The sequence below is a fragment of the Zingiber officinale genome, chromosome 6A (genome assembly GCF_018446385.1).
Source record: "Zingiber officinale cultivar Zhangliang chromosome 6A, Zo_v1.1, whole genome shotgun sequence".
Classification (NCBI taxonomy): Eukaryota; Viridiplantae; Streptophyta; class Magnoliopsida; order Zingiberales; family Zingiberaceae; genus Zingiber; species Zingiber officinale.
In genome coordinates, this window is record NC_055997.1 from 77,515,362 (window position 1) to 77,542,826 (window position 27,465).

General features: G+C 38.7%; 3 protein-coding genes across 3 annotated transcripts; 1 reads left to right on the top strand and 2 right to left on the bottom strand.

Annotated features, from left to right (window-relative positions):
- Positions 1-351: 351 nt before the first annotated feature.
- LOC121996650 (40S ribosomal protein S9-2-like) lies at positions 352-2,241 on the bottom strand. The gene is made up of 3 exons (XM_042550684.1): positions 2,166-2,241; positions 1,619-2,000; positions 352-703 (listed from the first exon to the last, which is right to left on the bottom strand). Exons 1-3 carry the CDS (start codon positions 2,191-2,193, stop codon positions 523-525), a joined length of 591 nt encoding a protein of 196 aa, XP_042406618.1. The 5' UTR covers positions 2,194-2,241; the 3' UTR covers positions 352-522.
- Positions 2,242-2,958: 717 nt separating this feature from the next.
- Positions 2,959-3,504, top strand: LOC121994093 (flowering-promoting factor 1-like protein 2). The gene has a single exon (XM_042548257.1). It carries the CDS (start codon positions 2,991-2,993, stop codon positions 3,309-3,311), a length of 321 nt encoding a protein of 106 aa, XP_042404191.1. The 5' UTR covers positions 2,959-2,990; the 3' UTR covers positions 3,312-3,504.
- A 23,290-nt stretch (positions 3,505-26,794) lies between these two features.
- Positions 26,795-27,358, bottom strand: LOC121994094. Its single transcript, XM_042548258.1, has one exon. The coding sequence runs from the start codon at positions 27,329-27,331 to the stop codon at positions 26,951-26,953; it is 381 nt and encodes a 126-aa protein (XP_042404192.1). The 5' UTR covers positions 27,332-27,358; the 3' UTR covers positions 26,795-26,950.
- Between the last annotated feature and the right edge of the window lie 107 nt (positions 27,359-27,465).

A 27,465-nucleotide genomic window follows, 5' to 3' on the forward strand; every position in this document is an offset into this window, starting at 1 on the left:
CAAATATAGCCCATTAAAAGAGAGTCCTTTGCATATATTGGTAGAAAATGATGATCCTCACCTATTTTACAAATAAAGACCATCAATTTCTATTAATATATGTAAAGACATCATCCTCTAAACTACAAAAACGGACAAAAAAAAAAATCTACTATTAATTTTGTACCCAAAAAAATTCTTTCCATATCTTTAGATATATAATGGCAAATAAATATATCATGTTTGTCTAAAAACATATAAATAGGTAGTTATAGGCCCCCCTTTCTATAAAGTGATTTATATAGAATCTGAAATACGCATGCTAACCAATTACACACTAGATGCATCACACACTAGCACCAAAACTGAGGATATTCAAAACGCATTTCCATACCGAACAAAATTAAAGATATAGAACATGAATCCATAAAACTCAAAATTCAGAGACATTTATGAGTCACCACAATCCACAGAGTAAACAAGAAACATGGACAAATGTAAATAGACAGAGGCTCTATCGCAAATGCAATAATGCAGTTTTGCTCATTCCTCATCTTCATCTCCATCACCTCCAGCAGCCTTCTTTGCTGCAGCCTTCTGATTTTTTCTCTTCACTCTTCCTGGTCGGCCGCCACCAAATGGACTGGTGAGGGAGAAGTCGATGTGCTTAGCTGAATCCACCCTCACCATGAAGGATGGGATGTTCACTACTTGCCTTCCTACTCTGCAAGATGGTTAGCACGTAGGAAACAAGTGAGAGAAACCAACACAACAATTAACAGGAGAAACATATGAAGCTCATATAACAGTGTCTCTGACTATGATCGATTTGATTGGAAGGAAAAAACAAATAGATGCAAACAGAAAAACTGATTATGCTGCAAATTAAAAACAGTCTTAGCAGGGAAGATTAAGTAAGCTTGCATATGTCATCCCTTAATCGCAATAGCTAAACATCTACAATAAATTGCAGAAAAACACCTGCGTATGATTGTTAGAGGCGTTTAACCAAGCTATGTAACTAAGAAAGATTTTGAAAACAGCCTTGTTTTGCCATCATGAATATAAAAGCATAAAAAATCTAGAAAACAAATTAAATGAAGAATTTTCATTTAAAATGAAGTAGGACTAACAACCAAAGAAAGGAACGTATAAGCACAGCTATAATTCAGTTTCACTTTCATTACTTATTCCCGGTATTCTATTTCTCTGGTCTAGATAACATTGTACACTGCTTTCAGAATGTATCAGAGTCGACTACTACATCTGGACATGCTTTGAAGATTGTTCCTACAACACCAAAAGATGACTATCCAATAGTCTCCTAGCAGCAACTCTCCAATAATTAGAATCCACTGCAAAGAATTAGGTAATATTGCTTCCAGTGGATAATAAGAGACTTATGTGTCCATAATCAACAACAGGTTGGAGAGGCCGACAGAAACATTAAATTGGCTCGAAATGCAAGCATGCAAAGTCACCTCGATCATGCTGTTTGACAACTCAATTCAGCGGAGTATGCGAAAAAAGTTGTTGATCAAAGGAACAATAAGGCACAATGAATAGGCATATTTTTTTGCATTCATTCTTAAGGAGAAAAGGTCATTTATAGCATACGCACTATCCATTAAAATGATACCGTATATGGCGCTGTCTGATAAGGACCCTAGCGTGGTGGATGGATTTAGCCATTCCAGACTTGAAGACGAGTGTCTGCAAACGCCGCTCCAAGAAGTTCTCGACGGTGAGAGCCAGCACATAATCGAGCTTGTTCTGCCCTTCCTCGAGGAGCCCATACCGATTCATCCGGCGGAGTAAGGCTTCTCCCTCAAAGATTCGACGAGGGTTCTTCTCATCGAGCGTCAGAAGCTCCCTAGCCGCATTACGGATTCGGCTCAGCGCATACTGGACCCTCCAGAGCTCCCGCTTGCATCGGAGCCCATACTCCCCTACCAGCTTCAGCTCGGCATCGAGCCGCTCTTTCTCGTAAGGACGACGGGGCTTCTTGAAGGTCTTACCATCTGCAAACACCTCAACTTAGCCGAGCTCCGGTAGATCCACACCCAAAAAAACAAGAACTTTGGAAGAATAGAGGATCAAAACTAAGCAAAACGAGGAATGCTAGCATGCAACAGATCGATTTGGAAGAACGAAGGACGAAAAAAAAAGGGCAGAGAAAGGCTCACAGTTCCTGTAGAAACTAACGTGCACCATGGCCGGTTCTTCCTCGCCGACGCCTCGCTAAACGGGAAAGAATGAGGGAGGATGGCTTTTATACATGTTCTCGGTGCCAAAACCCTAACCGCAATTCCACGCAAAACCGGGCCCGGGCCGGGCCGGGCCGGGCCGACCAAAAATGAAGCCTTAAATCCGGCCTTTTGGCGGTTCAAGACTCTGAAAATTGCGCGCACAAAAATACATTCCTTAAGTTCTAAGCTTCAAAAAGCCTTCTGGATCGAATCATTCAGAAACAGATGGATATAAATTATATAATTGTTTAGTTGTATATTATAATACTGCAAAATGCTTCTTCCTGCTTTCATTTATAGTCGGAACTGATTCCTTCATACAGAAAATGTTTTTAAAGACAAACGAATGAATGCTGAACAGCACTAATATACGTACACTACTTAAATATGTTTCTAACTAACTCATAACTCAAGCCATAGATAATTTTTGAAATATAACTTATGCACATTCAAAAGTTAACTTTTAAAAATCTTTCGAAAGGTCATCTATGAGATGAAACATAGTTTTAGGATTTAGTCAGGATGAGTTTTTGAACGTTGATAGCTACTCTTAATTTGATCCATAGATACTTATATGCCCTAATTGGTACTCTGAGAAAAAGACACGTGGACACCAATTGAGCATCACACCACCAATATGTGTCCCTCCCCTGATCTTAAGTTATGAGTCTTTCTCCATCTATATATACATTGTAAAACCGCTCTCTTCAAGGCATCAATGAGCTTAAGTTGCATTAGTTCCCTCTTCCTCTGTCTCCAAGTATGTCGGGCGTTTGGGTCTTCAAGAATGGAGTGCTTCGATTGATCGAGAACCCGGCCAACGAGCAATCATCCACCATTCGGCGAAAGGTTCTGCTCCACATCCCGACCAATGAAGTCATTACTTCCTACGAAGCCTTGGAGCGCAAACTGATGAGTCTTGGGTGGGAGCGGTACTACGATGATCTTGACCTCCTCCAGTTCCACAAGCGTTCTTCGGTCGACCTAATCTCTCTCCCCAAGGAGTTCAACCGGTTCAAGTCGATGCACATGTATGACATCGTCGTGAAGAACCGGGAGACATTCAAAGTCATTGACATGTAGACCGAGACAATAAATCAGGTGCACATGTTCTTCTGATCACTTTGATCGATCGATCAACCGAAGTGTGTGAATCTTCTTACCCCTTTGATTGTTTGTGAGATAATTGTTAGTCGTTTGCAAGTTTCCTTTTGTAACCTCAATCTCTTGTGTCAAGCATATTGTAATATGTGTAATGGTCATGTTGATAATTAAACCTCCGTATGCACTAAGTGATGCAAGCCTATCGAAAGGATTTTTCGGAAATGATCGAGATCATGTTGTTCTATCCGATCATGTAGATTACTATATCTAAACATGTAAGCAATTACTTTGATGAAGAATGAGAGGGCAAAAGAGATTATAGATAGGGAACAACAAACTAATTAATAAACATATCATATAGAATCATAATTATATATCGAAATATTGGCAATAATAACTCCTATACCTATCAATTTCAAGAAAATAGGTTTTGAAGAAAATTAATACACACGTGTAGTTATATATCTAGATTAAAAGTCGTTTAACTTATTTGTCACTTGTTATCTCGAATGTAATTCTCCTATATGTAAACTTAAAGTTGGCATCTTTCTTAGCTTTTAAAATCATAAAGAATTACTAACTTTGAATTCTTAAGATATGTCCATGAATAATATGTCATGTATATCAGTGTGATATCCAACTATCTAAAGAGATCATTATAAATTCTTAAACTAGTGAAATAATAATACTAATAATATAAAAAGTGTACGGTCATTACGGTATCAAATGCGAGATGCTTCAATAGCTAGTTAAAAACATTAAACACTATTAACATTCTTTGTTAGTGATGGAATCCTTCTCTCCTTCCTCCGGAAGCTAGCTAAGGGTGACATTTGTCTCCGATGTCCTGCAGGACAAATCATGTTAGTCAGTGGCTGACATTGCTAGCGTGTCTCTCCGATGATCAAGTTAGCAATTGGCTAAGACAAGAATCTCGCGTGAGAGCAAGAAGAAGACTAAGGGGGTGTTTGATTTAGGGGAATAGGAATAGGGAATGAGAATGAGAATTATTGATTATCATTGTTAATGTTTGGATTATAGAATAGGAATACAAATAAGGGAATGAATTCTTGAAATTGGGTAATAACTCATTCCCATGTACCTCCCATTCAATGAGTCATTACCCTATTTTCATCAATCAAAATATTTCCTTATTCCAAAAATACCTTTGACATAAAACTAAAATTTTCTCCCTTAATATCAAAGTATATTTATTTATTTTTTCTTTCATATCACTTCTCTCTCCTTGTTCTCTCTTATTATATTTTCTCTCTCATCATTTTATCATACACTTTCTCTCTCCTTAATCTCTCCTACTTTCTCTATCCTTAATCTCTCCTATCACACTCTCTTTCTTCTTTTTTCTCATTACACTTTCTCTCTCATCATACTTTCTCTCTCCTCAATCTTTTCCATCGCACTCTCTTCCTTCTTTTTTCTCATCATACTTTCTTTCTCCTCAATCTCTCCCATCACACTCTCTTTTCTCTTTTTTTCTCATCATACTTTCGCTCTCATCACACTTTCTCTCTCCTCAATCTCTCTTGTCACACTTCCTCCTTTTTTTCCTCGATACACTTTCTCTCTCATCATACTTTCTCCCTTATCATATTTTCTCTCTCCTCAATCTCTCCCATCACACTCACTGTTCTCTTTTTTTCTCATCACACTTTCTCTCTCACCATAATTTCTCTCTCATCACACACTCTCTCTCCTCATTTTTTCTCATTACATTTTCTCTCTCTTCATCCTCTCCCATCATACTTTCTCTCCCATCATATTTTCTCTCTCATCTTCTCTCATCATACTCTCTCCTATCACACTCTCTTTTCTCATTTTCTCTCATCATACTTTCTCTCTCTTCATTCTTTCTCATCACACTTTCTCTCTCATCATTTTTTTTCACATTCATCTTTCTCTCACATCTAATTTTTTCTCTTATTTTTCTTTAAGGGTAAAAAAGAAAATTTTGATATATTCCGATAGAAAATATACAACTAACCAAACATTACTTTTAAGAGTGATATCCATGTTCATACTCATTCCCATTCCACAATATAATGATTCCCATTCTGATTCCTATTCTTAGGAAAGAACCAAACGCCCTCTAACTTTTACTCGAGAGAAGAAAAATCATATATTCACCTACCTTCACAAGACCTTACATAATCTTGGAGGTGGAAGCAAGGACAGAGCAATCTTTGGGCTAGGATGGGCTCCAACCCCATCTAACCAGGAGAGAGGGGATGTTGAAAAGGGGTGCAACTTGCTACCGGTGAAAAAAAGAAGGAGAAGAAGATAAAAGGGGGGAAATGTAGAGAGGCATGTCGGGTGAAGTTGCTGGCATGTCGAAAAGGGTCGACGTCGGTAGCCTATTGCGCGTTCTCAAAAGAGAGGAAGAGAAAATAGAAGGTTTTTCAAAAATATCTTAATTAATTTTAAATCAATCTAATTGATTTAATCTATCATTTGGTTTAGTTATAGCTTACCAAATCAAATACAAATCAATCCCGATTTTAACCAAAGTAATCTTTATCTCCGCACCTATCCGTTGGATTTAGTTCGAATCCAATCCGATATTAATTCAATACCCGCACTTATGAGTTGGTTCATTTGTTTTTTTTAATTAGTAATTAACATTAAGAAAAAATTTCTAATGCTCTTAGTAGTTATAACTTACATATCCATAATATACGAGATTAAAAATATGACGGTGCTAGCAATATATATGACTCTTCTAGTGAATTTAAAACTCTTTTCTTGAAAGATTATTCATGTGTATTATATGTACATTGTTTCGCTCTTCGACTTCAACTAGCATTAATTACAGCTTAAAAAATATATATTCATTTGGTTATTATTTTCAAAACTTAATTTCATTTGTAATCTCGCTAACGCATCTATTAAATTTCATGCTGAGTTACATTCTGCTTAAAAAATTGAAGTTGTGTATATGGTAGTTACTAATGAATGTGATACCGATAGAGGATGTAATCAAATTAAAATTTTACTACAACCTATAACTTAATTTGTAACATAATTGATATGTATAGCACTATGATTATCGTATTAGAAAATATGATGGATGATAGGTCTTCTAACTCAATCTATGGTGAAGCTAGTAGTTTGTTGATTTTGATGAAGTCTTTTGATTTCGTAACCATATTACACTTGATATAAATGATAATGGAGATAACAAATCTACTTTGTTAAACAATACCAGAGAAATTTTTAGATATTTTAAATGCAATGGACTATTTTTCGACAACTAAAACTTTGCTTCATACTTTGAGAGAATAAGGATTTGTTATTTTATTTAGTTAGGTGAAAGAATTCAATTACGAAACTTAATAAAGCAATTTTTCGTAATAAGATGAAAGAAGAGTTTTTTTTTCTTTACAGAATTTATAGTCATCTATATTGAACAGGAGTTGGTTGAAAAAAATGATAATAATATACTAATTAATGAGTTTGATTTTAAGAAATATCTAAAATCACAACTTCAATAATATTTTTGCTCCCGACTTTTAAATGTATTAAATATTAAATATTTTTGTTTCATATTTTTAAAATTTTAATATTCACATATTTTTTATTTTATTTATATTTTTAAATTAATTAATTAATTTATTAATTATAGTCGATGGTTAGTTCCATATAGTTTTGAATCCTGGCTACGCCCTTGGATGGAAGGTCCATGTAACCCGCCACGTGAGCCCTAAATAGGTCACATGGATGACCGCATGAGCGAGGCGTTGGCCATCATCCGACTGCACAAGCAAGTCGTTGCTCCTAAGCGACGATCGTTAATCCATATTTTTGGCATTGTCTGGTCGTTAGTCCGACATCATTTAATGAGTAAGCAGCTTGTTATAAGGTCAATTCATCATCAGAGGTTGTCAGAGGTTGAGACTAAAGGAACCCGTTCGGCTAACCCTCCTCACACATGGTGACATGGGCATCACTATAACAGTGCGAGTAGAGGAGATCAGAGCTCGATGAAGCCCTATTATTGTGGAGGACATTGGTCTAGCATACAGGGCCTAGTAGGGCTCAGCTCGGACCTGACCAAGCAATGGCGAAGGCAAGGGGGGCATGGGGTGTACGGAAGCACCCCCTTGCTCTTGGAATTCTACAGGGAGGTGTGCAGAAGCACCCCCTTGCTCCCGAAATGAAGGAGGCATTGCCGTTCGAGTGCATGGGTGTCTAATCAGATCTCACAACAGCGTCTTTTCCGACGACAGCTTACGATGATAGCATCTTCTTCAGTGACATATCAAGGCAGTGGTAGCGGATGGGGGAGAGGTGAAAAGCAGCAACGATGGAAGTGGTTTGGTGGTGACAACATAGATGACGTGCAGCACAGAGACGACGCGCGAAGAGAGGAAAGGCCGTGTAAGAAAAAAAAATCTAGGGAGTTAATTGACCTAACCTAAGCCGATCAATTCCCAATTTAAATAACTTAATTAATTTTTAACATAATTATCCTCTAAAATATTATATAAAATCTATTTTAAATTCTAAAAATTCCTAAATAAATTTTATATATTTAAATTTATTTATTTTACATGTCATTAGCTAATTATTATTAATCAAATTAGTATTATTATTATTCATTTAATTACTAAATTCATTCTAATAAAAATGTTAAACAATAAATTATATATTGAAATTGGAACGAGAAAGTCCGCAATGGCTACCGTGACCATTCTTATGAACCATGGTGTTGACGACCAGGCGTGGGGGAACAAAGGAGCAGTCAGTGGTTGCGACCCTTGCCTCAATTCTCACCCCCAGTTCTAGGCTCCCAATGTTTCACCTCCATTTGTAGGTTACAGTCCGAGGGACGAGGTAAAAGATAAGCTCGAGCAACGGAATAGATTATAGAGTCACAGACAAGCACTCCTTAAATTTTTATCCGGATCCACTACTGTGGCCGAGTCATCCTAAGCGAGATCAATTAGTTATGAAAGTATTTGTGTTACGGAACACAAAGAAGGTACAAGTTCCTTTGGTACAATTAAAGTAGTGACTTAATTTTCAGTGAAGATGCTCGTTAAAGTTGGAGATGAATTCCAATTTGATTAGAGCTTTCTAACCTTTATCAGAGGCTAATGATGATTAACTTTATTCTTCAATTCGGTACTTAATTAATCAAGAATCTATTCTTATTTATGGTGTTCCCTTACCTCTTTTGGGAATTGACTAATTAATTACCAATGCTTCGCACGCACACAAGTTGGCTAATTAACTATCAACCAAATCACGTATAGACTACACACATGGCAAGTGACATTGATGTTGGTATAGAAATACTAGATGATGAAATCTATGTTTTAATTATGAGAAAAGATTTAAAGTTAAGGTTTTTTTTATTGTTCTAATAAGTTGAATTAAGTGTGCAGAAAAGTTCTAAATGATCTTAGACAAAAGAAAGTCCTAGTTGTGATTAGATGACGAAATCCTGGTCCAAGAAACTGGGCAAATACTTGGCGGGTCAAGGATGTTGGATGAAATCCTAAGGTCGAGGACACTAAGTAAAAGTCCTGGAGGTCGCGGACACCAGACGGAAAACTGAACGGGTCAGAGATCGAACATCCAACATGAAGTCTTAATGTCTCGCACGCTGAGCAAAAGTCCAGACGATCTGGAGGACCGGTTTGATAAAAGGTAATCTCTCCTAAAAGTATATGAAGATGTGTTTCTCGAATAGGGAACAATAGGCGTCGATCCGATCTAGAGGCTGTCAAAATCATACTTTATATATATTGTTTGTTGTCTAAACTAACTCTTTTTCTCGAAATTGGTACAACACCACTCGAGCCGATTTTTTACCTTATTTTCCTACCGCATTATTAATTCAAGACTAAGTCTTGGAACAAGTTTTATTATACAAAAAAAAATAACTTAATTAAAAAGGAGAAGGAAGAGGCAGATTTTTTACTTGGTTTGCAATCAGAAAATTGCTAATTCAAGATATTTGAAAGCTCACTAAAATATTCTTCTACGGAAGAATCCTCTTACAGCAGTTAAAGCACTAGATCACAAGGCTAAACTGAAAGAAGATTGGTTACAAGTGTTGTGTTTAGATGCTGGGATAAGGGCAGTATTTATAGCCCTGATCCAGGTGTCTAGAAGAGTTCTGGGTGCTTGAACGTGGATAAAACTTTATCCACTTTTTAACGGATCGCAATAGCTAGCGACTCGATAAAGTTTCTAGTCCGGGCTGAACCGGGTTGAACAAAGGTGTGAGCCCGAGGCGCCCTACCTGCCCTAGAGTGAGGGCGCCCGGAGTCAGGGCGCCTGGATTCTGGGCATCCGGAATAGCTCTGAGTGCCCATACTACAGTCAACTTCTGGTTGACTTTTTGACCGAGTCTTCCGCTTCGGCTCTGCTTGCTTGGGTGATTTTGGCCATCCGGAATAAGGCTCACCCAAACCTATTTTTCGACCTTCTCGAGCAATCTTCCGCTCTGGCTTCTCGTTCCTCGGAAACATCGCACACTTTCTTCTCGTCCGCCAGCGTACTCTTCCGCAGCGCCTCGTCCCTCGGACGCACCGAGCCTGTCGACTCTCTCCCGTGTCGTCTTTCTCGCTAGTTGCGTCTATCGCTCGACTTCCTATGCTTCTAAGTTCTTGCACACTCAGACACAATGCATCAAAAGACAACATGACCTAATTCTGATTGGTTGATCATATCAAAACTACCACGGGGTACTTACAATCTCTCTTTTTGGATGTGAGCAACCCAAGTTAAGTTAGGGTAACAAAAAATAAATGATAGTAAGGTAATAAGTACATAATTTGCAATTAAGAAAAAATGTTCAAAAAAACAAAATTTACCCTCCCCCTTGACTTGACCTCTAATTCTCCTCCTTTGATCATGTTAAAAAGAGGAGTAAGCCATGAAAGTAACTTGAAATAAATTTAAAACAAAGTCTAAGGGATAAAAATATAACGACTAGCATCCAGAAAATTATAAAGTTTTAAATTTAAAAAAATCTAGGTTTTTACAATTTATAAATAATTTTAAGAAACAATAATGTGAAAAATATTTTTTAATCGTGAAAAAAATTCTAAAATCTTTTTATAATGGTAAAACAGACATAGTCAAAGTAGAGATAAAATTTTTACTCAAAATTTGAAATTAATCTATGCAGTAATAAATTATTTTCTACATAAAGACATATTTTTGAAAAAAATTCTTAAAAATATTTTTAAGTTTAAAAAATCTAGAATTTTTTTTTGAATGTGTATTATAGCAAGTAACTTTGCAAAAAAAATAAATTTTTAAAAATAACTTTTCAAGAATTTTTAATATTAAAAGGTAGAATTTGGATAAATAATTCATAGAAAATTCACCAATGGTCAAACAATTTTAGAAAAATTTTATAAGTTAAAGCGAATGAAGTATTTTTAAAATGAAAAATATGATTTTTGTTAGAAAATTCATAAAAAATAATATATTGACTAGAAAATTTTCCTACAGATAAGAGATGAAATTATCTTTCACAAAAAAATTTAAAAATAAATTAATTTCTAACCGAAATTATACAAAATAATTTATTTATATAATTCTACGTAAATCAAAAAAATAAAAAAAATTAAAAATACTATATGTATAAAAATTTAATTTAAGCATTATTTTTAAACCCAAAATAGGTTCCTTCCAACCGGATTAATCAAAAATATTTGGATATATTTTGGTGATAATTTTCTAATCTAGCTCTTATGATATTTAAAATACTAATTAAGTCCTGAATGATTTCTAATTTATTGAACATGTGCACATGTATAATTCTTCAAATTTTCTATTTCTATTTTCAATTTTTATTTTTCATTTTTCATTTTTCATTTTTATCTTGTCGAAATCTTCTAATCGATAGGATATTGCTAAGGTTAGTTTTAATTCCTCATTTTCCTCTTTAAATTTTCTATTTTCAATTTCTAATTTACAAGAATTTTTCGAGAACATTTTTATAAACTCAAATAACTGGTTAGGAGATAGTAATCGTACTTGACTTACCTTGTCGATCTTTAATGCTCCCCTTGTAGAGTTGCTTTCTTCTGATGTTGCTCCCCTTTCATCAATGCTCTCGATACTCATCTTCGATGAACTTGCTCCGTCGCCTTCTTGGTGACTTGCCATCAATGCAAGTCCGGCATAGGCTACGACGTCCGAATCTGATGACGATGTTTTATCCCATGTTGCTTTTAAATTTTTGTGCTTCTTCTAGGTCACCCTTTTATCTTTGTTTTTTTCCTTGTCCTTGTTTTTCAGTTTTGGGCAGTTGTCTTTGATGTGCCTTCTTCATTAAAGTGGTAGCATCTTACCTTTCTTTTCCTTTTTTTTACCCTGCACTTGATTAAACTTATTAGTTTTAATAAACTTTTTGAACTTTCTTACCATAAAAGTCATTTCATTATCATTGAAAGACATTTCAGATTCTGATTCATCCATTTTTGCCTTTAAGGTAATGTTGTGTTTAGGCTCCTTCTTCAGATCTGCACATTTAGTTTCGCGCACTTCAAGTGTAGAAAATAATTCCTCTAATGTACTTACTTCTAGATCCTTAGAGATGCAATATGCATCTACTAAGATTGACCATTAAGGAGTCCTAGGAAAAGCGTTAAGCGTGTGTCTTAGTGAATCTCGGTTAGTTACCTTTTCTCCGAGATTCGTGAGTCCGGTGATGAATTCTTTGATTCTTGAGTGGAGGTGTGCGACAGTTTCACCTTCTTCTAATTGGAGGTTGTTGATCAGATTCCGGAGCAGATCCCGTCTTGTGAGTTTTGCCTCCGAGGTTCTTTCGTATAGTTCTAGAAATTTCTCCCAGAGCTCCTTGGCTAACTCATAGGCTCTGATCCAGTTGACTTTTGTGGTGGTAAAATGCTCAATAAATGAAATTCTGCCTTATCGTTTGTCACGGAGTAATCTTGCTCCTTTTTAGTCCACTGATGTTCTTCTTTGTCCTTTAGTGCTACAAAACCAAACTTCATTATTAATAATAAATCGAAATCCATTTTTAAAAATACCTCAATCTTTTTTTTCCAATTAGCGAACTCCCTCGAACTTAGGAGGGTAGATGCTTGGCCCGACCATCATTTTGTTTGCTTCAGTCTGTGATTAGTCCTTCTGAGGTGTCCTCGCTCTGATACCACTTGTTGGTTATTTGCAGGCGGCAAGAGGAGGTGAATTGCTTGAAAAATAAAAAACACAAACATTTTCCGATCTAAATGTTGGTGCAACATCCCTCAGGTCAAGGTTGACCTGGTTGACCAAGCTTGAGTCTTGGTTTGAGTTTCGATGTTTGACAATACAAGGTTGATTGAAGAAGAGTCAAGTAGGTCAAGGATGACCGGATACTTGATTGGGAAGTCCTAACTGGGATGTTAGGCAGAAGGAAAGACCTAGTGAGTGAAGCTAGGCAGTGGTGAAAATCCTAGTGAGTGAAGCTAGGTGAAAGACCTGGTGAGTGAAGCCAGGCAGAAGAGAAGTCCTAGTGAATGAAGCTAGGCAGATTGGAAATCCTAGTGAGTGAAGCTAGGTGAAAGACCTAGTGAGTGAAGCCAGACAGAAGAGAAGTCCTAGTGAGTGAAGCTAGGTAGATTGGAAGTCCTGGTGAGTGAAGCCAGGCACGGGGAAATCCAGATGGGTCAAGGTTGACCAGACATCTGGTGAAAGTCCAAGTAGGTCAAAGGAATTAACCGGATACTTGGCACAAGGAAGAAAAGTCCAATTAGGTCAAAGGGATTGACCGGATACTTGGCAAGAGGAGAAAAGTCCAAGTGAGTAAAAGGGATTGACCGGACACTTGGTGAGAGAGTCCTAGCTGGTCAAGGGTGACCGGATGCTAGGTCTTATGTACCAACAAGTCATAGTTGACTAGATATTAGTTTAGGGGGTTTTGGACTTGGTTTTGGGCAAAAACCAAGAGTTGGATCGATCAGTGGATCGATCCAGGCCTTTCCCAGTGAACAGAGAGCCTCTGGATCGATCAGTGGATTGATTCAGAGGTCCCAATCGATCAGCCGAACGATTGGGACGCTGCTGGTTTGCGCGATAAACACTGGATCGACCTGTGGATCGATCCAGGCATTTTCCCAGAGCATAGAGGCGCTCTGGATCGATCCGTGGATCAATCCAAAACTTCCTCGATCGATTGGGAGCATTCTAATCGATCGAGATTCGACCGTTAGCGTCGATTTAAGCCGCAGGCGTTCATTTCCTTCGGCATCGCTTCCACGACAAAGCTCAGATCTTCACCAGCGACTCCACAAAGCTCTCCACGCCAGTTCTTGAAGTTCTTGGAGGTTCTCCCAAGTCAAGAGGCGGATCTATTACAAGAGGAAGAAAGCTAGGGTTAGGGTTTTCTTGTACTCATTGTAAGCTTTGTGCTTGTATTTTATATCCTTTCCTCTTCTTCTTGTAGTGTGAACTTGTAGGGCTTCTCCGCCTTCGGTAGTCACCGAAAAGGAGGGTTTTATTAGTGGAGGGAGCTTGAGTAGGTGTGGATCCTTGGACTAGTCACCTCTTGTGAGGTGGATACCAAGTAAACCAACCTTGTTAGCGTTGTGTGGTTTATTTCTTGTATTTCCGCTGCGCATCTTTGAAGAAACAAGCAACGACGAGCACCTAGCACGCGACGAGCTATTCACCCCCCCTCTAGCTACTTTTCGATCCCAACAAGTGGTATCAGAACAAGACCGCTCTTCACCGGAATCATCGCCGGAAGGGTCAAGCATAACAAGAAGAGCTAGAGGGTGAAGAAGTTGAAGCAAAATTGTCAAAGTCAAAGAAATCCAAAAGCTCAACTTCTACAATGGAATTCCGAGATGGGCTCGGATTCGACATGAGGGTGGCTCCACCATACACTTCCACAAGCTTCGATTCTTGGAAATCAAGAATCGAAAATTTTCTTATGATGGAGATAGAGCAATGGTTTGCTCTTATGGAAGGCTTCAAAACTCCAACAAACTCAAAGGGCAAAGTTCTCAAGAGGAGCAAGTGGAGCCAAGAGCAAGTCCAAAGGTGCGAGGCCAATGACAAAGTGACCAAGCTTTTGGTCAATTTATTGCCAATCACCATCCTTTGCAAAATTGGAGAATTTGAAGATGCAAAGGAATTATGGAGTAAATTGGCCAAGCTTCATGAAAAGATTCCCTCCACTGTACAAGAGCAAGAAGAATCCAGAGAGGGTGACTCTTTGGAGCAAGACCAAGAGGAGGACTCCGAGATTGAGAGATGCTCAACCTCCAAAGAAGAAGTCCAAGAAGAAGCTTCATCTTCAAGGGAGTGCAATGAAGAGAACAAGGAGGGAGCATACTCCTTGTTCCATGTACAAGATGATGAAGCCTCCACCTCTAGGATTGAGGGGGAGTGTAGATCAATGAACCCGGAGCAAGAAGAGGCCTCCACATCCGGGTCAAGTGAAGAAGAAGAAGATGGTGCCACTAGGGGTGGGCATCGGCCGGTTTGGTCCGGTTTTACCTTACTACGGTTTTATTTTTTCGGTTTCGGTTTTAAAGATTTTTGATCCAAAACCAAACCATTTTATTACGGTTCGGTTCGGTTTTTATTATAATACTGTCCGGTTTATACGGTCGGTTATATACGGTTTATACAATGAATTAAATTGATTTTGTGCTACTACAAATATTAGTTTAGAGACCAAGAAAAACTATCAATTTATTAAAATAATTATGAATTTAAAGTAATACTAAAATTTTGTTATCCGGTAACAATAAGTAAATATAAATATATAATTTGATTATGCTATTATATTATAAATGATTAGAAACTAATCCACTTGTATGATCCAATATCCATAAAAATAGTGTTTTAAGTATAATACGGTCGGTTCGGTTTTTTTGGTTTTTTGGGAGTCAAAACCGGAAACCGAACCGAATAACCGAATTTTTAAAAACTTAAACCGAAACCGGCCGAAACCTCGAAAAAACCGAAAAAAAAACTGAAAAAAAAACCGAAAAGTTTCGGTTCGGTCGGTTTTTCCGGTTTGAACCGAATTATGCCCACCCCTAGGTGCCACCTCCAAAATTCAAGAAATATCAAATGGAGGAGCAAGTGTCATCCCTACACAAGAAGGTATAAATGTTTCAATTAAAAATAAAAATCATATAATATGTTTTGAGTGTAGGGAAAGTGGGCACTACAAGAGCAAATGTCCCAACTTGGCCAAGAAGAAGGGTCAAGTGACACAAAAGGGCAAGGAGAAGCCCAAGGAGACCACCCCCGGGATAAAGAAGAGCAAGGAGCACATTGTGTGCTTCTTGTGTCAACAAAAAGGGCATTACCGAAGTCAATGCCCCAAGAGGAAGAAGATGGTCAAGGCTCAAGGAGGCACTAGTCAAGGGGGAGCCTCCAAGGTAAAGAAGAAGGTAACATTTATTGAGCCTACCCCTTTACGTTATGGTAAAAAGCATGATAGTTCTAATTTTTATCATTTTAATGCAATTTACCATAAGAATAGAAAGCATGAGGGCATTAAGGAAAAGCATGTGGCCCTACATGCCAAGACTACTCAACCTAAGGTTAGGAAGGTAGATAGACATTTGAGCAAGAACACTAAGGTCAATAACTATAAGCCTAGAAATAAAAATGCTCATGGATCAAATGAAAAATCAAATACTAAGGACTTAGTAAGGGAAAATCAAGTCTTGAGGTCAAGACTTGATAAATTAGAAAAGACCCTAAAAAGATTGGAAAATATCCTATTAGGGCAAAATGAGCATAACCTAGGTTTAGGGGTACAAAAGTCATCAAATGGCCATAGAGGTTTGAGATACAAATCCAAAGCAAAAAAAGGATGTGCCTAGTTATCATAGGGTTCCATATAGTCATGGAACAAACCCTAAGTCTAGAGGTCAAGTCAAGGATACAAGGGAAGATATCCTTAGAAGTATCTTTGCAACCAAAGTGACTAAGACTTCTAAGAAGTCTAAGAAAGTCACTAACAAGGTCACAAGGGAGGCTATCCTTAGAGTTGACCTAGAAAATGTGACCAAGGCTTCTAAGAAGCCCAACAAGGTCACTAGGAAGGTATCTAGGGAAGTTATCCCTAGTGAGTACCTAGAGCATCCAAGGAGCACCAATAGGTGTTGGGTTCCTAGGAGCATCTTCTCTACCCCATAGATGGGTTAGAGAGTGTCAACTCCAATTAGAAGGGTAGTTAACCCAACTTTGAGGAAATTGACACTCAATGAGCATTTTCAAGGTTTTTGTTAACCTTTGAAAATGAAATGGAATTATTATTTACTCCTTGAAAGAGTAAAATGTGCCTAATGGTGGGAAAATTGATTTTATCTTAAAATGGCATAAATTGGGAAAACCTAGAGAAATGACAAGTTGGGATTTTGGTATTCTCTTAGAAATTTAAGGCAATCCGGGCCTTGATTTATGTGATTACTCTTGAGGAAAAATGGAATATGCCAACATTTGAGGATATGCTTAATTTTTAAGTGGCATAAACAAATCAAGAGAAATAGAAATGTCAATTTAGGTTTTGGCATTTCTTTGAAGCATTTAGGGCAATCTAGGTTTAACGTTTTAAGTTAAAACAAGTGGTATATTTTGAGTTAGCTAAGTGGTTAAGGATACTTAGATAGGTAATCTAGGTATCTTATTAATGCTAAATCTTGCCATGATTGTTTGCCCATTATATGCCATGACATCATATTTAGTTTTGTATTTTGCGTTCATGATTTATTATGAAAAATATAAAAATACCATGTCATGTCATACATACATCATGTAGCTACATGAATCTTTCTTTTGAAAGCTATTTCTTTTTGATGTATGCCATAAAATCATCATGCATCGCTTTATTTCCCTAAAATTAAGGATAAAAGGCATTCATCAACATTTGGTTACCAACAAGTGGTACCAACAATTGATCATCAACAAGTAACATCCTTGGTGGATGTTCATCACTCAAAATGCCTAGATAGATATGCATGATCCCTAGATTAGGACAAAACCAAAGTTTACATCTCACAAAGACCTATAAGATGACTTGTATGTGTTTTAGTGCACATTAGATACAAGTGAGATGTAACGATGATGAACAAAACTCAAGATGTTGAATTGGTACTTTCTTTTGAGTTTTAAGTTCATTAAAACACATAGTTATGTGTTTTCCCATCATTGGGAAAGCTAATGTACAAGTAATGTGCATTAAGCCCAAGGAATATGGTGGGATATTGGTTTTGAAAATGGTTTTAAAATAATTTTGGAAAACCTTGGTGAAGGCTATCTTTTGATAGTAATCACCGTTGAATAATTAGACACAAACTTGAAGAAAACACTAAAGTTTTTGCAAGTTCTCAAGTTTGTGTCAATCTTTGAAAATATGATGTATTTTCATAGAAAACTATTTTTCCATGATAAATTATACCCTAAATAATGTCTACACAAATTTTTACGATTTTTGGAATTTTGTAGAATTTTCTAGGGGTTTCTGAAATTGGCTGAAATGGAATTTCAGCCTTTTCAGAGCTTCAATCGATCAGTGGATCGATTGGAGTGCCTCAATCGATCGGGCGATCGATTGTGAGCATTCTCGCGAACAGAAGCCTCTGGATCGATCCACCGATCGATCCAAGAAGACTGAATCGATCAGTGGATCGATTCAGCAGGGTTCAATCGATTGGAACCCAACTCCAATCGATCGAAGATGCTGATTTTGGCTGGGAAGGTCTGATTTCAGCATCCTTGAACCTATTTTAGTCTAGGTAACCATTCCTAACCCCTGAAAATACATTTGTATACATAAAAAGGGTGTTTTCATGTGGAAAACAAAGATGGATTGGTTAAGGAAGGCTAAGTTGAAGTTTAGGTTGAGGTTTGTTTCAAATTTTGAATATTTGAACCTCAAAACTTCTAAAATTAGGTTTCCTAAAGTTTTAGGGATTCCAAGTCATTGTTGGTGCAATGACAGAAGTTACCACCATGTCTTTAGGGGGAGAGACTCTTTAAAGATATGAAAATTATTTTTCATGAACCTTGGAAGGTGGTTAACCTTCCGTTAAGAACATGCTCAAGGTTGAGCATTTGAACTTTAATGGGGAGTGGATATCCTCATTGTTCAAGTGGTTTCAAGTGGATAATGCTCAAGGATGGGCATTTGCCTACATTGGGGGAGAATGTAGGGTTAAGGATAATGAAGGGTATGAGACCTTCATTATCGTGTTGATCACAACGAGTGAAGTTGTGAACAACGATGAGCAACTCTTCATGGGAAGAGTTTTCAACAAGTGAATTTGTTGATGTGTGCCCAAAAATGGGGCATGGTTTGATGTGTGCCAATAGGGGGAGAATGAAAGGGAGTAAGTTAGACTTTCATTACCTAGAGGGAGTTTGCCCTCTTAGGGGGAGAATGAAGGGCTTAACTTATGTATTCATTACCTAGTGGCATGAAGAAGGTTTAGGCTATGAGTTAGCCTAACTTACATGTGGTATTGTAAGTGATAGTGTTGGTATTGTCAAACATCAAAAAGGGGGAGATTGTTGGTGCAACATCCCTCAGGTCAAGGTTGACCTGGTTGACCAAGCTTGAGTCTTGGTTTGAGTTTCGATGTTTGACAATACAAGGTTGATTGAAGAAGAGTCAAGTAGGTCAAGGATGACCGGATACTTGACTGGGAAGTCCTAACTGGGATGTTAGGCAGAAGGAAAGACCTAGTGAGTGAAGCTAGGCAGTGGTGAAAATCCTAGTGAGTGAAGTTAGGTGAAAGACCTGGTGAGTGAAGCCAGGCAGAAGAGAAGTCCTAGTGAGTGGTGAAAGACCTGGTGAGTGAAGCCAGGCAGAAGAGAAGTCCTAGTGAGTGAAGCTAGACAGATTGGAAGTCCTGGTGAGTGAAGCCAGGCACGGGGAAATCCAGATGGGTCAAGGTTGACCAGACATCTGGTGAAAGTCCAAGTAGGTCAAAAGGATTGACCGGATACTTGGCACGAGGAAGAAAAGTCCAAGTAGGTCAAAGGGATTGACCGGATACTTGGCAAGAGGAGAAAAGTCCAAGTGAGTCAAAGGGATTGACCGGACACTTAGTGAGAGAGTCCTAGCTGGTCAAGGGTGACCGGATGCTAGGTCTTATGTACCAACAAGTCATAGTTGACTAGATGTTAGTTTAGGGGGTTTTGGACTTGGTTTTGGGCAAAAACCAAGAGCTGGATCGATCAGTGGATCGATCCAGGCCTTTCCCAGCGAACAGAGAGCCTCTGGATCGATCAGTGGATCGATTCAGAGGTCCCAATCGATCAGCCGATCAATTGGGACGCTGCTGGTTTGCGCGATAAACGCTGGATCGATCTGTGGATCGATCCAGGCGTTTTCCCAGAGCACAGAGGCGCTCTAGATCGATTCGTGGATCGATCCAAAGCTTCCCCGATCGATTGGGAGCATTCTAATCGATCGGGATTCGACCGTTAGCGTCGATTTAAGCCGCAGGCGTTCATTTCCTTCGGCATCGCTTCCACGACAAAGCTCAGATCTTCACCAGCGACTCCACAGAGCTCTCCACGCCAATTCTTGAAGTTCTTGGAGGTTCTCCCAAGTCAAGAGGCGGATCTATTGCAAGAGGAAGAAAGCTAGGGTTAGGGTTTTCTTGTACTCATTGTAAGCTTTGTGCTTGTATTTTGTATCCTTTCCTCTTCTTCTTGTAGTGTGAACTTGTAGGGCTTCTCCGCCTTCGGTAGTCACCGAAAAGGAGAGTTTTATTAGTGGAGGGAGCGTGAGTAGGTGTGGATCCTTGGACTAGTCACCTCTTGTGAGGTGGATACCAAGTAAACCAACCTTGTTAGCGTTGTGTGGTTTGTTTCTTGTATTTCCGCTGCGCATCTTTGAAGAAACAAGCAACGACGAGCACCTAGCACGCGACGAGCTATTCACCCCCCCTCCCTATAGCTACTTTTCGGTCCCAACACTAAACAACTAATTAAAAAGGAGAAGGAAGATGCAAATGTTTTATTTGGTTTGCAATCAGGAGATTGCTAATCCAAGACGTTTGAAAGCTCACTAAAATCTCCTTCTAGTGGAGAAGCCTCTTACAGCAGTTAAAGTACTAGATCACAAAGCTAAACTGAAAAAAGATTGGTTGCAAATGTTGTGTTTAGCTACTGGGATCAGGATTGTATTTATAGCCTTGATCTGGACGCCTAGGCATGGATAAAACTTTATCCACGTCGCAACATATCGCAACAGCTGGCGACTCAATAAAGTTTTTGGTCCGTGCACCAGGACCAAGTCTGGGCACTCGGACTGAGCTAAACCAGGGCACGAGCCGGAGCGCCCTGGCTGCCTAGGGGGTCTGGGCGCCTAGACTACAGTCAACTTCTGGTTGACTATTCAGCCAGGTCTTCCGCTCTGGCTTTGCTTGTTTAGATGATTTCGGTCATCTGGAATAGGGCTCACCCAAACTCATTTTCCGGCCTTCTCGAGCAATTTTCTGCTCCAGCTTCTCGTTCCTCAGAAGCGTTGTGCGCTTTCTTCTCATCCGCTAGCATACTCTTTCGCAGCGCCTCGTCCCTCAGATGCACTGAACCCGTCAACTCTCTCCCGTGTCATCCTTCTCGCTAGCTGCAACTTTCGCTCGACTTTCTGTGCTCCTAAGTTCTTATATACCATAGACTCAATGCATTAAAAGACAACAAGACCTAACTCTGACTTGATTGATTACATCAAAATTATCACGGAGTACTTACATAACCTAATTAATCAAGTTGGATGCAATCAATATTAGATCTCCAAAGATCAAATCCATTACCTTTATAGTCCTTATCGAGGCTATGATCTAGGGGAGTCAATAAAAAGACTATTTTTTTTATTAAATAGACCTGTTTGATGTTTGATTTACTATTTTCCTTATTCATGCTTAGATTAACGTAGATAAGGACTTAGCCTTGATCGACACTTGACTAATTAGACCTAGGATTTTTAGAAAGAAATTAAATATCCAATTTCCTTAAAAGATTTTGTCTAGAAGTGGTTGTTGCTCTAATACCCAAGAAGACCTAGTGTCTTGCCATATTTTTTGCAAAAAGATAAGTACTGAAAAAAGGTGGTCTAGGCGCTCGAAGTCCGGGTGCTCTGAGTCTGTGTGCCCGGAGTTGCTCCAAGTGCAAGGGAAGACTTCAACGAAGCAACAATCCCAGGCGGGTGCCTTGCCAGGCACCCGGGCGGTTCGGGCGGCCGGAGTTGCTCTAGGTGCTAAAACGACCAAAATCTCATCAACACATTAAGCTAGAGCGCAACGACGGGCCGACCCACATCAACGGTCCAAGTACCCAGAGGGGGTCCGGGCGCCCGGATGTGGATAAACTTCAAGGATGAAGTTTCGACTAGAGCTCGCCATATCAGAACAGTTCAAGCGCTTGGGAGGAGATCCAGGTGCCTAGATGGGGCTACTGGACGTGGATAAACTTTGAGGATGAAGTTTCGACCATAGCTCGCCATGTCAGAACAGTCCAAGCGCTTGAGAGGGGATCCTGGCGCCTGGATGGGGCTATAAAAAGAGGCTTCAACCAATAGCTCAAAGACATCAATTCAAACAACTTTCGCTGATGCACGCTGCTCTGAAAAAGTCTCTATGACCACCAAAAGCTGCTCCGACAACAACTATACTGAAAATTTCTTTTTCCAAAGTTATCGGTATTTTTTATTATTCAAATTACTTGTAATCATTTGAAATTATACTTGCATTCTTTGGTTGATTAGTGATTGTCCAATGAAAGCACTTTCACATGCGGGCCTTAGAGTAGGAGTCACCGAGACTCTAAACCAAGTAAATCTTGGCTTGTTAACATTGCTTTATTTTTCATCTCCTTATATTCTGCTGCGTTTTACTCGATCATGTTTTAAACGAACGTGAAAGCCACGAGCGCTATTCACCTCCCTCTAGCACTTTCGATTCTACAATTGATACCATCTTTTTTTGTTTCCTTGGGCACGTAGGATGTTAGTTTTCTAGACTGTCCGTCATAAGTATTTTTTTGATTTATCTTGATGACCAGTGGAAAATTTCTATAGGATCGGACCGGTCATCCCAGATTCGATGTTACCTAGTTCAACATTTTTTTTAGATATTATTATTTTTTATCTCCACATAGTGCCTAACTGATTAGAGGATGCCCAATTTATTATAATAAGGATATATATTTGAGCAAAACTCCTCTCATCTCCTTAATCGTTTTTTGCTATAATTTAATACCATAATTATATATATATATATATATATATATATATGAGCATGGCTGTTAATGCTAGATGCATGTTTACTTTATATTCACTTCCGATGGCATTGTATCCTACACTCGCATAAATGTTCTGTATGAGGTTATCAATGACATCATAGGATGATCCAATGTTTGGGTAGATTTGTCAGGGAAACAGAGTAGGTTATTCTTGTAAGTCACCTTTTTTTTTTTTGTTTAGTTTTCCTACTTTCACCCATATTCATGCTTACTATTTTTTTAGGGGAATATAACTCATGATTACGAATGAAAGAATGAATAACTCATTTTTTATTGTTTTTATAAAATGCAAATTCAAGAAGTAGATTGCTATACACAAAAGCTGCGATATGACATTGTTCATCTCATTAGTCCCTGTAGATGCTTGTTACCAAATTGAATACTTGCCAGCTAAAGTAGAAACCCAACTTTTTTTTCTTAACTCGCCCTTGTTTTAAGGTGCATAGAACAATCATTAACTGATTCTACAATGTAATTTTTGTACGTATTTTAATCTTACAAAATCAAACTAAATATACAGGCAAATATTGATCTTGGTTTCATGTACCAATTTATGTTTTTATATGCGAATAATTTTATATACTGTTGGTTTTAATGTATTATTATCTTGATACTCAACTGCCATGGTTTAATCTTAGTGAACTTCAATTCTGTTTATCTTGGTACTCAATTGTCATGGTTTAATCCTAGTGAAGTTCAATTCTATCATTCTTCTAAAATATGATGTTTCTCTTCTGTAGATGAAGTATAGTTTATTAATTAATAAAAGCATTATTTTTTGGAAGGTATAAATTATCTTTACTTTTTTATTTAGAACACCTGTATTTTTGTGTTTAAATGTTTGAAAATTGCTTTAGGTGCTTGTCACCACATATGGAAACTTGACAAAATCAAATATTTTGATCCTTGGACTGCTCAAGTTGCCACAGTGGACCATGTCAAACAGGTAGGCTCATTTTTCTCTCATACTTTTTTTTTGCCAAAATCTTCAAATAATTACCTTTTTTTAGAAAGAACAAATTAGATATACTTTCTGTTACTACTTGAGATGTCGCCCATGACCTTATGAATTAAGATATACAGTAAAGTTTTGTCATTTTGATGTTCACAAACGATGGATGAACTAGAAAAACTCTTTGTATCTGATATTTGTGTGATGCTCTGGTTATTTAATAGTGCTACTCTTTTTTTTTTTCCATCATTCGTTGCATAAGAAATTAGACTCTTAAGAATTAAGCTTCCAACTTCAGCTTTATGTTGGTATATTTTAATGAAACATAAAAAGTAACAAATGGTTAGATGAATTGATAAAGGACTTCTAGTATCATTGATAAGAATGAAAGAAATACTAACATATCCATAACCACAAGATTAACAATCAAGTTTGACAAGTTCTTCCAGACCCCGTGGGTTATCCGAGATGGCATGGGACGGAAGTTGTTGCAAGGAGGCCGCTGGGTCGAAACTCAGTGGCAACGGGAGAATAAATCCCCTATCCCTGTATCCCACCCGGTCCGTCCCATGTTAGCTCGGGTGCTGCGATTTACCTCCCTCACAATGACCGTGAGTCCGGTCGGTGGGGGCCCCGGGGGCGAGGGTTTCACCTTTTGCTGCAAAGTTTGACAAGTTCTTCCAAACCAAAGAAGATGGCAGAACACATTGAATATACAAGAAGCCTCACTGTACTTTGCTGCATTCAAAATGAACTGGTATTCTTGTGCTACTGCATCAACCTGCAACAATATATCCTAAATGTAATCGATGTAAGCTCATTGCTAGGGTGATACTTTTGCTAGTCCCACAGCTTGATGCTCAAGGAGCATGACTCTAAAAAGCTCCTTAGGTTATTACAAACCTTACCTAAATTACAGCAACATATTCAAATTTCTATGCTAATGTCCCCCTTCGAGGTGCAAAGTTCTCCACAGTTTTACACTCGATTAACCACGACCATCATTCTATCTTGATGTATCAAATCTAGATGGTTTGTACGCTCAGACAACTTGATAAATACAAATCACTTAAATTTCACTTAGTCAAACATAAACACCTGAGGGGCTAACAATTTGTTCGTTTATTCATTGTTTCCATATGTTCTCCTTGCCCTTTCTTTGCCTTCTCACCTCTTCTTTTCATCTATATTTTTTCCTACCCATCACCATCAACCTGCTGTCCTTGCCGAGTGTCACTCTTGTTAGGACACCACCATCAAGGCATCAACTCCCCACCATTTCCTCCTTTGCCTCTACAGCCAACCTCCTAGTTTCACCTCCACTCTCCAAATTGACAGTACTTTCTGCTAAGAGTTGATCCATCTCATTCACACCTCAACCTATATGCAAATATCTCATCTCACTACACCAATTTATTCCTCCCTGATTCTTAACCTTGGGAAGGAACTGACCATATTTGTGACTCTGTCATCATCCGCCACCCCTTTTCTTTACCTTTAGTCTTCTTACTCCATAATGTCTACTACATTGTAGCAAAAGATGATTACGCTCATCTCAGATGCTCCTTAGAGCACATCATCATGTTATATGAAGGGAGGTAAATTTTGAGATCAGATAATCTCTACTACATAAACGTACATAGAATGGCATAGAAAGCCAAACATTGAAATAATTGATCTTGTGTAGAACACTGCTAGTGATTGGATACAACCAGGCAATATTCCTTCAGCTAAACTCTCTTTGGTACTTTGTGGCTTTGTGCATAAAGTTTGTTGGTCTTTAACATCCAATGTCATCATCCAGTACATCTTTGATTGTGCCTCTACCTTCACATTCATAATAATTTACAAATTCTCGTGTGCCTTTCTGTAGTTGATCTCTCAAAGTAAGTTTTTACTTCTTTTGCTTTTCCTCTGATTTGGACAGTAAAATTTTCTACTCTATATAGCCATTAATGTTTCTTCTTCTGTATGATCATTAATGTTTCTTTTTAATTATGGTAAATTTCTTCAGATTTGTACTAATTTAAGACCTGCTAATGATGAGGAGCTTCCATTCAGGTAGCTGTGTGCTTCCTAGGAATGAGCTCCTTATCTTCAGTGGATAGCTCCTTATCTTCAGTGGATACCTAAGGCTTTCTGTTGATAAACCCAGATTGAATCATCATTTTTGTCCCATCAATCTACTGGTTGTTCTTCATTTACATATAAAATTGTGGTTGTGTGGAATGAAGTTGCAAATAAAAATATTGTATGCCATTTTTAAAAATAGTTTGCTGTATAGCTAATTGCTCCTGACCAAAGTTTGAGTTAGTAGGAAAGTGGCCTATTGACCCTTATCAAATTGGTAGTGAAATAAACTGGGTTGTTGAAGCCCAACAGTGGACTGACTTAACAAAATTGACAATACAAATTTTGATACTGTTAGATTCCTTGCCTTATGTTGCTATGCTAAATATGACTAGTCGAGCACTTGTCTTTGAAGCTTTAGCTGTAATGAGAGACGCTTTTATATATATATGTATTTGTCTCTCTTGCATTTCCATTCTGCAGAAGTACGCTTTGTTTCCCTATTCCTCTTGCTTCCTCTCCCTTCCTTTTTGTTGCTGCAACTCTCCCAACTTGGATAACACGCAAGTCGAATTATCCAAAATGTTGAAATGGTCAATAATACGAATCACTGAATTTTAATAAAATTTGAGCCATTTTCAGCTTGTGTTACGTTGGGGAATACTGGAAAAAGGTATCAAATTCATTATAAGCACTCTTTAGATAGGTTTACATGCATGTACATGCATAATCATTTCAGAACAATGCGTACGGTATCAAAACCCCGTGACGCTGCTGTAAATACTAGTTATTGTTGAATGGCTGCTGCAGTATGTCTTTCACAGGATCGTAGGAAACTTCCTGTTAGTCGAACTCTTTTCCCATGGCAGAACAACATCCAATTCATCCTCACCAAGGACATAACTAAAGAACTTGGAATTCGAAAGTGAAGAACAGGAGTAAGGCGAAGAAATTAACAACCTTTGTTCTCCTCCTCAGACTTCCTTTTGACTGTTGTCCGCACAAGGAACCTCTTTTAATCGGGTAAGTACTTCAATTATTGTACAGTGCCTATTTTTGCATTCATCGGTCCTCGAGAATCTGAAATTTTACATTTTGCCTCGGAGTCTTTGTCAAACTGTTTGGCAGTGAATTTATTTTTTAATTTTTTTTGCAGCGAGCAAAAACAAAGGCAGATAATAATTCACTATGTATTTAATTTAACACATACGCAGGGGGCAATAACGTAACTTAGCATTCCACAGGGAAGTCAACACTCAATGCCACCTAACCACAGCCTTCGAAATCACAATCCCAAATCTACTCCCACTTCGATCACGCGCCGGCCACTTTACTCGTCGTCGCCCCCGCCACCGCCGAAGATGGAGAAGCGGTAGTAGAGGAGGCAGAGGATGAGGAGGAGCAAGAGGCCGATGCCGACTGGGGATCCGCCGACGCGGTGGACGGAGTCGGGGGAGCCCGCGGAGAAGATCTCGGAGAGGATGGCGCCGCGGTCGGAAGATAGGAAGCGTATGAGGAGGATGAGGAGGACGGGGAGGAGTAGGAGGCCGGCGGGGCTGAGGAGGTCGGAGATGGCGCCGGTGATGGCCTCACCTCCGCCGCCGACGAAGAAGGGGGCGGCCACCACCAGGGCGACGACGACCGCGAGCAGGATCCCGTGGGGCGGCGCGGCTTCCTGATCCACCATGACTGCTGCTCCTCTCTGGCTCATGGGAAGGGGAGAAAGTAAGGGATCCGAGGCGGTGGGGAGGGCGAACGAACCGGGATATACTTATGTTGGCAAATCGGCTGTCGGCCCAATCAAAACGGCTAGCCAATCCAACCGGCCCGGCCCGGCCCGGCCTG

What these genes read in the sequence shown, in the direction of transcription:
- LOC121996650 (XM_042550684.1), bottom strand. Translation starts at nt 2,193, where the DNA reads ATGGTGCACGTTAGTTTCTACAGGAACT. An exon ending in CGTTAGTTTCTACAGGAACT is followed by an intron (nt 2,001 to 2,165) that starts GTGAGCCTTTCT and finishes AGGTGTTTGCAG; the next exon opens with ATGGTAAGACCTTCAAGAAG. An exon ending in ATCAGACAGCGCCATATACG is followed by an intron (nt 704 to 1,618) that starts GTATCATTTTAA and finishes ACCATCTTGCAG; the next exon opens with AGTAGGAAGGCAAGTAGTGA.
- LOC121994093 (XM_042548257.1), top strand. Translation starts at nt 2,991, where the DNA reads ATGTCGGGCGTTTGGGTCTTCAAGAATGGAGTGCTTCGATTGATCGAG.
- LOC121994094 (XM_042548258.1), bottom strand. Translation starts at nt 27,331, where the DNA reads ATGAGCCAGAGAGGAGCAGCAGTCATGGTGGATCAGGAAGCCGCGCCG.